This window comes from Dasypus novemcinctus, chromosome 13, assembly GCF_030445035.2.
Source record: "Dasypus novemcinctus isolate mDasNov1 chromosome 13, mDasNov1.1.hap2, whole genome shotgun sequence".
Taxonomy (NCBI): domain Eukaryota; kingdom Metazoa; phylum Chordata; class Mammalia; order Cingulata; family Dasypodidae; genus Dasypus; species Dasypus novemcinctus.
This window is the reverse complement of record NC_080685.1, coordinates 104,088,458-104,102,186: the sequence shown is the minus strand read 5'-3', so window position 1 is coordinate 104,102,186 and position 13,729 is coordinate 104,088,458. Positions and strand designations below refer to the sequence as shown.

Sequence of the window (13,729 nt, the reverse complement as noted above, 5' to 3'; positions counted from 1 at the left end):
ATATATCCTGTCAGTTCTGTTTCCCTAGAGAACCCTGACTAATACAGGGTTTGTTAAGCATCAAATTTCAAGGTTAATCACTGCAGGAATAGAAATAGAATGTGTGATTCCTAAATCAGTAGAATGGGGAAATTGAGGTGGAAAATCAATAAAGAAAAAGAAAAAGAAGGAAGAGAAATCAAAGTATAGAAAGAAGGGAACAAAAAAGAAGGACAGGGAACTTGATTTGGCTCAACAGATAGAGCGTCTGCCTACCACATGGGAGGTCCAAGGTTCAAACCCAGGGCCTCCTGACCCATGTGATGAGCTGGCCCATGAGCAGTGCTGATGCGCCCAAGGAGTGCCCTGCCACGCAGGGGTGTCCCCGGCATAGGGGAGCACCATGCGCAAGGAGCGCGCCCCGTATGTAAGGAGAGCCACTCCATGTGAAAAAATGCACAGCCTGCCCAGGTGTGGCAACATACACAGAAAGCTGATGCAGCAAGATGCTGCAACAAAAAGAGATACAGAATCCTGGTGCCACTGACAAGAATCCAAACCAACACAGAATACACAGAGAATGGACAGAGAACAGACAACTGGGGTGGGGGGGGAGGGGAGAGAAATAAATAAAAAATTAATCTTTAAGGAAAAAAAAAGAAGAAATAAAAATAATAGAGAAAAATGGGAGGGAACAACTACCAAAAAGAATGGCCTTAGTTTTGCCACAGATTATGTTCAGTTAGTATGTACTCACCATAAATACACAGAGAAAACCCACTATGAAAATTGACACAAACAACTCACAGTAGTGTGATATCAGTTATGCAACCAGAATACAGAAATCCATGATGTGTTTTGTACAAGAGATACAATTAAACATAAGGATATGGAAATGTAAAATAAAATGGTATAAAAACATATGCCAAGCAAATAATTAAGAAAAGAATGTTAGTGTGGCTAGTAGATTAAATGAACTTTAAGATAGAAGGTATTATCAGGGAAAATGGATGATAAAGATTTGATTTTTCATGAAGATGTAAATCTTTAAAATCAAGACAACCATGATACTATCACCTTTTTTCTGTCAACATTGTACAGGAGGTTTAGTCAATACAGAAAGATGAGAAAAAGAATAAACATATAATGTTAAAATGAAATAGAACTATAAATATTTTAAATGACATGATAATTCATATAGAAACTCTCCTCTCATACTGTAGGAAACTAACAAAAGAGCCTTAAATTATTGAAAACAAACATTCCTATAACTAAAAGGAGAAATTGGCAACTGCAGCAATACAGTGTGAGATTTCTACATATCTCTCTGATATGTAGTATATATCTGATACATACTGATATGCAGCATATAGTATAGAAGATTTGAACATATTTAAAACTTTAAATTGTAAATTGAGAAGTTTATCAGATTAAAGGAAAAACTATTCAATCATCTCAAAAGACGAAAAAGCATCTGATTATGATAAATTTCTAATTTAATTCATGATATTTAAAAATATTTGTTTTAGCAAAATAGGAATGGAAGAAAACATTCTTAACCTGAAGGAATACCTATAAAAACCTTTGGAAATTATTATTATTGTTCTTATTGGTAAAATATTAGAAGTAGTCCTTTAAAATCAAGACAACCATGACAATATCACATTTTTTTCAATAGTGTACAGGGGATAGTAGTCAATACAGAAAGATGAGAAAAAAGAATAAAGGTATAAAGTTGAAATGAAACAAGCAGAACTATAATTATTTTAAATAACATGATAATTTATAAAGAATCTCCCCCAAAATCAATTGAGTAATTTTTAAAATCAATAAGATTTTAGCAGGATGATTTATTACAAAATTAGTAAACAAAATAATTACATTACCATACAGCAGTCATGACTAAAAAGTGCAATTTCAAAAAGATACCATTTACAAACAGTAACATATGTTTCCTGGGAAAAATTTAATATGATAAAACAGTTTAAAAACATTACTCAAAAACATTAAAGACTTTAACCAAGGTCTGAATAAATGGAAAATCTAATATGCTTATTCACCAATTCAATATGGAAGAGATTCATTTCTTCCCCAATTGATCTATAGGTCCATTGAAATTCCAAGCAAATTGCCTGCAGTAGTTTTTAAGGAACTTGATAAGCTGACACTGTAACATTTATATGGGGGAAGAAAGGTCCAAGAATAACCAAGAGACATACAATGACATTTACTGTATTTCTAATCATAGAACCAAAAAAGAAGAGAAATAATTTAATTACCATCAATAGGGACCTGGCTGAATAAATCATGGTTAATCCACATAATTGAGTACTATGTTGCCTTTAACAAAAAATAAAAAGAAGCTCCTTTCAGTACTGATTTGAAACAATATCTAAGCTATTACTTATAGCTGAGAAAAGTAAGGTAGAGGATGGTATGTATGCTATAATTATATTTTCTAAAAATGAGGGGCATATACACATATGCTCACATGTAAATAGAATATATCTAGGATTACACATATTAAATTGACAAGAATATTTGCTTTAAATAAGGGGAAATGGAGGGCTAGATTATAGGGGGAGGGGAAACTAATTTTGCATCTTTTGGGAATTTGTGTGTATGTTTAAACTTACTACAGCTGTTTCTATATTCTAGAGGATAGACATGCTTTATCAATAGAATACAGTATTCTTTTGATTAGGAAAATATTTTAAGGGTCTTTTTAGTTGCAAAAAAATGAAACTAGTAAGGTATGAATAAGGGAGAAGAAAAATAAGGATAAATTATTTGACATAAAAATACAATAAACTTTAAAGTTATTCGGAGCCATTTGAGAGTTTTGGGGTGCTGGAAATGCAATGAAAGCCTTGAAATTAGGAGATGAATACAAGGGGAAAAAGGAGAGAAAAGGTAGGAAAGAAGGAAAGAAAAAGAGAATGAAAAATTGCAAAAGCATTGGTATATAGGAGCTTATGGGGTGAAAAAAATTATAAGAAAATCTCCCATGCTGAAGAAAATATCAAATTATCAGGAGATGCCTATATTATTATATTAGGTTTTAAACCACTGCCTCTACCTCCACCCCCCCGCCCCCCCCCCCCCCCGACCTCCCCACACACTTATCCCTACTTCAAACCTTCAATGAAACTCCATCATTCACAGTAGCAGCCTTCTCTGGGTGGTACTAGTGATACAGGAGGACTGATCAGCATGAGAGGTGAGGAAGAGGGAGAAGTGAAAGAAGGAGATAGTGGAAACAAAACATGAGTTTCAGAGTGGAATTAAGAATTCAGCAGGAACAGGCCATCAGAAAAAGACAAACAACAGAAACAAGATATTCAAAAATACAAAGATAATGAGAGAGGAAATACCCTGAATCTCATAGAGTTTGAAGAATGAAGTTATATTTATTTAGAATATTAGAAAATGGAATGATTTTTAGTTTCCCAGCTTCTAAAACAAATACCATATGATAGGTTGGCTTAACAAAAGGAATTTACTAGCTCAGGGATTCTGAGACTAGAAGACATGCTTCCTTCTGGGTCAGTGTCTTCTTGCTCACCAGCAATCATTAGGATTCTTTGGCTTTTCAGTCACATGACAGTGTACATAGTGGCATTTTCTCCTTTCTCTCCTGGATTCCACTTACTTCCAGCTTCCAACCACTTCCCATGGCTTCTCTTTCTATGTCCAATTTCCTTGGCTTATTTTAGTTCTTCAGCCTGTTGGATCAAGGCCCATTTTCATTTAGTTTGGGCACACCTTAACTATAACACCTTCAAAGTTCCTGTTCACAAATGGGTTCACACCCACAGGATGGGAGGTGGGACCCAAACATGCCTGTTGTGGGGAACAACTCCCATAACACATATGTTGTTGCATTTTGTGTTATCATTCAGCTCCCTGAGCCCCTGCTCAATTTTTTCCATTCTTTTTCCTCTCTGACTCTCTTCAATTTCCACTATTCTGTCTTCTGTATTACTTATTCTTTCTTCTTTCATTTCAAGTCTGCTGTTGTATGCCTCTAAAGTCTTTTTTTATCTCACCTATAATGCCTTTCATTCCTATGAGCTCTGTTACTTTACTATTCAGGTTTTCAAATCTGTCTTTGTGCTCACTCAGGGTCTTCTTGATGTCCTTTAACTCTTTAGCCATATTGTCTTTCAACACATTAATTTGATTTTGAAAATTTATATGAATCTCATTGATTAATTGTCTTAAATCTTGTGTCTCATCTGGGGCTTTGATATATTCCTTTGCTTGGGCCATTTCTTCCATTTTCTTAGCATGGCTTGTAGTTTTTTGCTGATGTCTAGGCATCTGATTTTGATGGCAAGTTTACTCAGATGCTCAGTTTCTCTTTCATAGGGATTTAGTGGCAGGAGGCTGTGTGATACTGCTGTTCTTTGATTCTTGGTTCAATCTGCCTGGGTCTTTAGTCCCTGTTAGTTGCTCATATCTGGGCCTAGTAATGAGTTGCAGACCCATGTCCAAGTGCCTTGGGGAGGAAGGCTACAAAGGCGGGAAAAAGCCTCTCTTACTTATTTCATTTCCTTACATGCACTTCCTTGGTCAGCCAGTAGATGGCACTCTTTGACAGCCCTCTCAGTTCAAAGCCTGGTCAGAGTGTGTTTCCTGCAACAGGAACCAGATCAATGTAATAGAATTTCCTGCCTGGAGGCTAACAGTCTTGAAATTCTAACTTTCTCAGAGGTTGTTCTCCAACATTAGCTGGCAGCCCCCTCTCTTTTCCCAGGTAGGAAATAATCCTCCTCCCCTCTGTGTCCTTAATAACCAGTCCCGATCAGTAGATAGGGACACTGAGATGGTTGGGTCTCTTTAGTCCCTTGCTGACCCCCAAGACAAATGACGGCATGGCCCCATCAGGTCTGGAAGTGTTTGTGGGATACAGCAGACCAAATTTGTGGGTCAGAAGCTGAGTCAACTTAGGCTGCATCCTGTCTTTCCTGTTTTCTGGGGAGGTAGATCACTGTAGACCTCTTTCTCTGTAGCTACTGGCCCCACAGCCTGAGAATTCATAATTATCTATAGGTTGAGGGAAGGCACTGGTAGTGCAGCTACAACTTAACTCATAGTTTTGCCATTGAGATTGTTTTCCTTTACCCCTCTCTCTTCTGGGCAGTGTCCAGCCTTCTCTTGGTGTCCTAAACCCTAGAACATTTTATCCAGGCTGTATCTGCCTGGCCTTTATCTATTTTTCTGGGGGAAGAGAGAGTCCCATGTCTTTGTAGCCTGCCATCTTCCACATATACCTTAATAATTCTAAGGATTTAGCATTTTTCTGGCACATAATAAACATATAACACATGTTGGATGTTTTGTTATTTTTATGATTTCTACCCACTAAGCTGTACAGCCATGAAGGCTAGAGCTAGCTGGTTGTTTTCATCATTTTATCTCAACATCTAACCTAGTACCTGGCCCATAGTATTTGTTAAAGTGAATGAAATCACTAATTATTAAGGTGAAAAACCCCAATATTCTCAAAATTGTAGCTGCCTGACAAAGTGAAAGATATAATGGAATTTCACTACATCAGCTGCCACTCATTCATGCATTCTTTCATTTAGTCAGCAAATATTGCTTGGACTTACTGTATGTCAGTAACTATGCTAAGCACTGGGGTTGCAAAGATAAAGCCATAATTTGCTTCTTCCTCCCATTTATTTCACAGTGTAAAGGCAAAATATATAAATAATTAGTATACCAAAGTATAGTGGTATAATAATTTCCATGAGAGTCTTTGAGAACTCAAACAAGGAGTGTCCTAAATCTATCTGATGTTGGTCAAAAAGCAGCACTTAAAGCAGAAATGTAAGGAATGATGAGGGATTTACATAGCAGATGAGGGGCCCATAGAGAGAATGGCATGACCAAAGGCTTGGAGGTCTGAGGAAACATGATGCCTTTTAAAACTGACAAGACATTCAGTATGGTGAGCACAGAGAGATGAAACTGAAGACCTATATGATATGCTAAGGAAAGTGACTCTTATCCTAGAGGTATCAGAGAAACTTTAAAAGATATTAAGCAGAGAAAAATGATTTTAGGAGTATCTCTCTAACACTATTTTGAAAAATGGCAACACTGGAGGAAAAGAGAACTGCTAAAATATTATCTTTTAAGAGTCCAGAAAAGAGATGATAAAGGCCTGTTTCAAAGTGTGAGTGACTTGGTGGTGGCCTGAGCAGTTATCTGTGATAGTGAGAGGCATAAGGATAGCCAGTTTGGAAAGAGGAGATAAGTTCAGTCTCAATGAGGCTGAAGCTTAGGAGAGGAGAGGAGTCATGAGTCAAATACCTACAAAGTTTACAAAAATCAGAGTCTATACCTAAAAAGAAACATAAAAAGCAAAACCAGAAAGCACGATGAAAGCCGCTGGAAAGAGTACAACAGTTAATATCATGAAAGTAAACATTTTGTTGCTCAATAAGAATGCAAAAACTTAGTTCGATGGAAAAACAAAATCCATTTACTCACACTTAGAGAACACATACAAAATAATGCATATTAGGTGAAAAATCTCTCAATAAATTTCCTGAAGTAGTAATTGTACCAAACACAGCCTCTGAGTATAACACAATGCAACTAGAAATAAATTTGTTTAACATTTAAACTTCAAGAAAAAGTCCAACCACTGGAGATTGAAAAATGAATTCCAAAGAAAGAATAAGCAATGGAGATAGAAAATGAGAATACTATATAAATATTTGGGATGTGGACAATATTGCACATAGAAACAAGCAATGGCCTAATGGTTTAATTACCAAAAAGCAATAAACAAACAAACAAATGGACTTATGAAGCAAGAACTAAAAAACAAATTCCTATTACATAGCAGTAAGAAAATATTAAAATGTTGTTTAAAATACAAAAATACCTAAATCTTCAACAATAAAGAATTTAGTTTTTAAAACAGCTATTAAGGACAATAATACTGATATAAACTTATAGACATGAAAAGTTCAAAATATGTTGTTAATTGAAAGGTAGTTTACCAATAGAATATTGCAATAAACTAAGTGTTGGATTTATTATCTTTCTTACTTTCTATAGGAAGAAATTTAGTTAAAAAAAAAAGTGTTAAGGAACTTGCCCATGTTCATGCAGCTACTTAATGGTGGAGGTCCAGAAGAATCTACATCAAAATGTTAATAGCATTATTTCTGAGTCATGGGACTGTAAATGACTTTTTGTCTATTTTAATTTATCTGTATTTTCTACAATGAACATGAATTATTTGTGAAATGAGAAATAAATGGCTTTTAAAAGAGAATAAGATATTAATTAGAAATGAGAAAAATTATAAAAAGACAAAAGTAGAAAGGAGGTCCTCTGAAAAATAACAAAATAAATTTTTAAATTTAAATAACCAAATTAAAAATGAGAAATGAAATATGACTAATAAACTAGACATTTTAATGGGAATATTATGAATAACATCATGAAATACTTTAAAATGCCAAAGAATTTAATCACTATCTGGAAACAAATACATAAAATTGACTCTCATAGATTTATAAAAATCTGAATAGAGGTTTGGAAATGTTATCAAAGACTTACCTTCCATAAAAGGCTCTAAGGCCAGATAGTTTTGTGAATGAAATCTTTTAAACTTCTAAAGAACATTAATCCCTAAGCCCCATATTCTGCTTAATTCAAGTAATAAATACAACAAAAACCTGATACCAAGAACTAACAAATTGTAGCACTAGAAAGAAAATTACAACCAATCATGCTTACAAAATTGTGGATATAAGTATCCTTTATATGGAGGATCCTTGGTGCAGAGAGTCAGTGATGGGGGATATATGGGAGGAAGCTTACCTGGTCATATATATAAGGCATATAAATGTATTCAAATGTTCATGGGGTATTGTTACGGTGGGTGGAGATTCACACAATAACCAAAGGAATATCAAATTCTCATCCTGGGGAGCTCTGCCACAATCTCTAATGGATCAGCAAGAATCTCCCAAGTACAGAACAATGACTAGTGAAGGAGGATGAAGAGGATGGTCCATTGATGGGATCCTTGATATTGATGACTGTGTGTATGAACCCTAACTCTTGAACTTGAAACATAGCCTAGTATTATAGGGTGCCTAAGAGTTGCCTCTTGGGAGCTTCCTTGTTGCTCAAATATAGCCTCTCTCTAAGCCAAACTCAGCATATAAATACATTACCTTCCCCTCAGCATGGGATATGACTCCCAGGGATGAGCCTCTCTGGCACTGAGGGATTACTACCAAGCACCAATGAGTAAGGCAACTGGAAAAAGGGGGGAAATGTAAAGACAAATGACTTTATATGGCTAAGAGATTTCAAAGTGAGTCGGGAGGTCATTGCAGAGTTTATGCTTATGTACATCTCAGCAGGAACTCTGACTGCCAAATTAGATACTATTCCAAATAGTGGGGCTCCTAAGAGTTCTGGAGACAGCCAGACACTATAGTCAGGGCAAGTAGCTCAGGAGTTTGATGCCTTGCCAGTGGACCCTACTTGGGAATTTATGCTCCCCAGTGTGACAGAGTTGGACTCAGTTGTGGTTTCCCTACATATGGCTCTTCTTTCTGTTTGAACCTATCATTAGTATTAGAGTTGATAGCTATACATCCAAGAGACTTAAATCTTTGGGCTGTCCATGTACCAGCTGGACCCTGAAACTCAACAGAGTTGAAACACCTACTCTCCATTTCCTCGGTCTCACCCAGGACAGCTAACATGGAGGTGATGACAGACAACTACCATTCCAAGGAACTGAGAGAGTCTACAACTGCAAGCAAGAGAGCCCCATCTGTCATCCCTATGGGATCACAGCCCCCTCTCTAGTAGAGGTGGAGTGACATCACCATTCCAGAATCCTCAGGATTGGGGAATGAAATTTGGACTAAATAGACTTGCTGGTATTCTACTGTAGACATACTGTGATTCTAGCAATGGAAGAAATGATATCATTGATGTGGAGGCAGTGACCACTAGAGTTTCTGAGGGCAGAGAGAGGGAAAAACAGGTGTAATACAGAGGCATTTTTGGGACTTTGGAATTGCCCTGAATGACATTGCAATGGCAGATACAGGCCATTACAAATTTTGCCATACCTACAGAATTGTTTAGGAGAGAGTATAAACTACAATATAAACTTTAATCCATGCTTAGTGGCAATGCTCCAAAATGAGTACATTTTGCAATGCATTCATTTTGCAATGAATGTACCTCATTAAGGAAGGATGTTGTTAATATGGGAAAATGTGGAAAGTGTGAAGAGTGGGCCATATGGGAAACCCCTATAATTTTAATGTGACATTTGTATAATCTAAATATCTTTAAAAAAATAAAATAAAAATTTAAAAAGTATCATTTATAAAATACTAATGTAATTTAATAATAAATCAGAAAAATAATTTACAATGGCCCCATTAGATAAATTCTAAGAACATACTGATGTTTAATATTAATATATCTATTAATAAAATCTATACTCTATAGCATATCAGTAGATCATAAAAGAAAAGCATCACATATAACTATATCAATAGATGTTGGAAAAGACTGTTAAATTCATTATGCATTCTTGGTTTCTAAAACTCTAATAGGTAGAAATAAAAAAATAACTTTGTAATATGTTTAAGAATACCAGTCTAAAACCAACTGCCAGCACTGAAACAAGCACCCAAGTCTCAAGTGACTAGAGACAATCCATTAAATCGGGAAGAAAACAAGGAATAATGAAAATAACCTGTTGAACAGAAGAGTCAGGCCTTTCCGAAACCACCCTTCCACAAGTTCTTAAGGACTTTCTCAAATTCAGGGCTGGCACTGGGACTAAGGTGAAACAAGGGAGGCCCCTAAAGTACAAATTTTAGGACACAGTCACTCTCAGGGCTGGCACTTACATCACGCTGACAGTGAGTGCCTCCTTCAATTTTGTACCCTAACCTCATTTGCTTCACCCTAGTCCCAGCCCTGCTCATGTTCTCCCTCTCTCTTGCAAATTCTATTACCTCATTTCCCCTGACAAGCGCCTGTCTGCCACTTGGCAGATAGCTAGCCCATCTCTAGAACTTTAGAATTTTCAGGTCTTTATGGCCCAAGTGTTTCTGAGTTTTCCAACTTTTTCCACAGATTAAAAAAAATCCCTTTGGAGCATCTTCAAACCTTTACTGCTCTTTCTAAAGAAATCATTTTAACATATTCTCTACACTTAATCTCCAAAGATCAGATCCCTTTATATCTACAATGTAGGTGAGGGATTTAAAAATTGGAAATTAGTTTTCAAACATTTCTTATGTATCAGACAAAACTTCATTTTAACAACGTATTGCCAATTATCTGTTCTCTCTGGATCATAGAATTTTAAGGGTAGAATAATATGTGTGGAAAAATATGAAAGTAATACTGGATTACAAAATGCCAGCTATTAATAATACTATTTCCTTTTAATTTAAATGTATTATTGGCACATGGTCACTTATACATTATTAGAATCAGGCCTATCCTAAGAGGAAAAAACTATTTTTGAGGTAATATGAAAATTCAATACATGTAGCTTTGGAAAAGCTGACTGAATAGTATTGTAATGCCTTAACTTTGCATAAACAGAGAAAACATCATTCTATAGACTGAATCCATGTGTTATCTTCCTATATGATTTTTAAACTAATAGTAAAGCAGCCCCTTTTAATATGTTCTATGATATTTTCTTTTTGAGAGTCAAGTTTTTATTATTGAACATGCTTCTCAAAACACATCTGAGGATCAAAATGGTTAAAGCTTCATCTATAGAATCTTTTTACAAATAAATCCATCTCACAATGAGATAATTTTACTGAAACTAAACTATTTTGTAGAGGACCAAGATAGGCCTACTATACAAATAAGTAAACTTATTTACAGTCAAGACTGCAACATATTTAAAAATATAATGACAATGAATTTTTAAGGTAAATAGCAACATATATTTAAATCCTATCAATAAATTTCTGCCTAACTTGTGACTGTGATTTAAAAACCATTTCTAAGTATGACTGAATCTATTGAGTTATCTTTCTGAAATGTTCATTAGTCCACTACTCACCTGATTGCATCATTGGTCTCTGAAACAGCTCTCAGGTACTCTTTCAAATAAAAATAATTAAAGCAGTATTTCCTAATCTTATAGCCTCGCCATCGTCTCTGAATCTATTGAAATAAAAAGATAAAATATTCCATTCAACATTTTTAGTGAAAGCTTTATTATTCTTCAAGATCAACATCGTGGATGATAATATATCAAGTAAAGTTTTATGCCTTTCCACTAATATAACAATATATTAGTTGCAAATGTAGGTTTTATTCATAGATTTCTCATAAAATATTATAAAATAAAAGCATATTTATAGTAAATTCTAATTTATTTAAAACATTCATAATTATTTCACAAAATGAAAAACTCTGACATTAACCATTGAACGATAAAAAGTTGCTTTACAAATTCCTACTGCATCCCCTTCCTAAACAAATGGGATTTTTAAAATAACTAATTAGCTTAAAGATTGTATTTGGCCTCAAAGAAATAAAAAAAATTATGGGCTTTTTAAATTCAGTGGCATCGAAATCTTTTTAAAAAATATTGTCTTGTATCCTAATCATGACATTTTAATACCCCTTTAACAATAACAACAATAGCAGCAGTGGTAACATTTATTGAGTTTCTTATGAGCCTTGCACTATTTTAAGGGTTTTCTTGTGTTTATTTAGGTAATATTCACAACACTCTAAAAGGTAATCTTATTCCCTTATTTATAGATGAGGAAACTGCTAAGAAGCAAGGTTGCATAATTTTCTAATAATCATATAACTAAGGACCATGGACAAATAATTGAATTAGGGCTTCAGAGTACCCATTCTATTAACCAATGGCATCCAGAACTAGGAACAGAAGTGAACTATAATTTTCAATGAATGAAAATTTCTATTGAAATAGAAATTTTAAAAAATCTCTTATAGCAATACTGATAGTCAAAGAATTTTATTTTTACATGTACATATAATTAATGTGCTTTTAGAAGGAGTGTCGAGGGTCTAAGAGTGTACTTCTGGATGTGTCACAAAGAAAGCCTCAGTAATCATGAGAATCAGTCAAATTCCTGAAGTTCTAACTATTTTTGCTAGTACAACCTCTAATAAAAGACTCGAAACAAATGTATAGATCTTAACTTTGTAGTAAGTAAAACAACAAAATACTTAAACTTCTTTAAAGGAGTAGAGAAAGGAAAAAACTAGCAAAAAATTGAAAAATATCAAAGCAGCCTTCCATTAACATGTAAATTCATTCCTCCATATTTTATAGCAGTTGACACATATTTACAGATGACTTACTTGGGAGATATGATTCTCTTTTAGGATATAAAGTCCTCCTTAATTTAACACAGTCTGCTGGGCTAAAAGAACATGCATCTTCTTTAAACACATTTTAAAAAATGATAAATGGCAATAAAGTAGAGAAGTAGATACTGCTGGTCCCTTGGATTTTATCTGAAAGCCTAAGCCATTTTAATAAATGAGGTTCAATTTAAAATGTTTATAAGTTGATTACATGTTTAGATTTTGAGGAAGTGTTTCAGTCAACCTCTCAGTAGGGCAATGCCTAAAGAAATTGAAGATACCATGCAAAATAGCCTGTAAGAACAATTAAATCATAGACAATAATTCTAGCAAGTAATACTAAGTACAAGCTAATGTAATATAAAGTTATAGAAGGTGTTCTTCAAAATATTTTTCATGTGATCTTATTTTGGAAATAAATTGTTTAAATAAACAAAAATTAATTTTTCTAAACATTCAATTTAGAAAGTATCTCCCTCGAATTTGACCAAAATCCTATGATGGTGGAAAAGAAAGAGGAGGAACTAATATGAACCACTTTTCTAAAGAAAAAGAATAATCAATTGGAATTTTTATACATATATAAATTATACATGTAAATAAATGAGTATTTTCATGCTTATCTAACTTAATCATCATGGCATCATTCTGATGTAGAAACTATCATTAGCTTCATTTGAAAGAAGAGGAAATTGATGCTTAGAGAGGTTAAATAATTGCCTAAGTTTATATAGCACGTTGGATGATTTCGACTGTTTTAGCATATTTGTATTGCTTATACAGTAACAATTTTATTATGGGAGGGATCACATATAAACAAATATATAGACAGAAAATACATCACCAGGGATACAAACTGGTTCTACAAACCCAAACAATGACAACAAACAATACCAACCACACCAGAGAAGATACAATTGTGCTCTCAGGGAAATTCCTAATACCCTAGTACTCTAGATATCTATCCTCTAAGATAAATCTTTTTAATCACAGTGGAGTATAGAGAGAATAACAAGAAGTGATAGTTAAGGTAACAAATTAAAACTCATCAATCAATCAGTTTTTAAGTAGCTTTGTTAAAGATGAGTAGGCAAAAAGATCTGGTTGAAACGGAAGGTTTGGGTGAAGAGGCTGCCATCCATTGAAGTGTAGGATTTAAAATTTATTGAGCTCCATGAATGTGCCAGATATTATCCTAACTGCTTTAATTCTCACAATATTTTTGTGAATAGGACATGATCTTCATGTTAAAAAATGAAGAAGCTGAGAGTAAGTAATTTGCTCAAGGTCATATAACCAGTAAAAGAGTAAATGGCAGTCAGGATACAAACCTAGGTTTGTCTTATTCCATAACTCATGT

General features: G+C 34.3%; 1 protein-coding gene across 1 annotated transcript in view; it reads right to left on the bottom strand.

Moving 5' to 3' along the window:
* Window positions 1-13,729, bottom strand: part of SPATA17 (spermatogenesis associated 17) — a 267,125-nt gene that overhangs the window by 184,757 nt on the left and 68,639 nt on the right. The window contains exon 5 of the mRNA XM_004461695.4: window positions 11,081-11,184. Coding sequence (XP_004461752.2) covers window positions 11,081-11,184 — 104 coding nt within the window. The remainder of the gene's footprint in view (window positions 1-11,080; window positions 11,185-13,729) is intronic.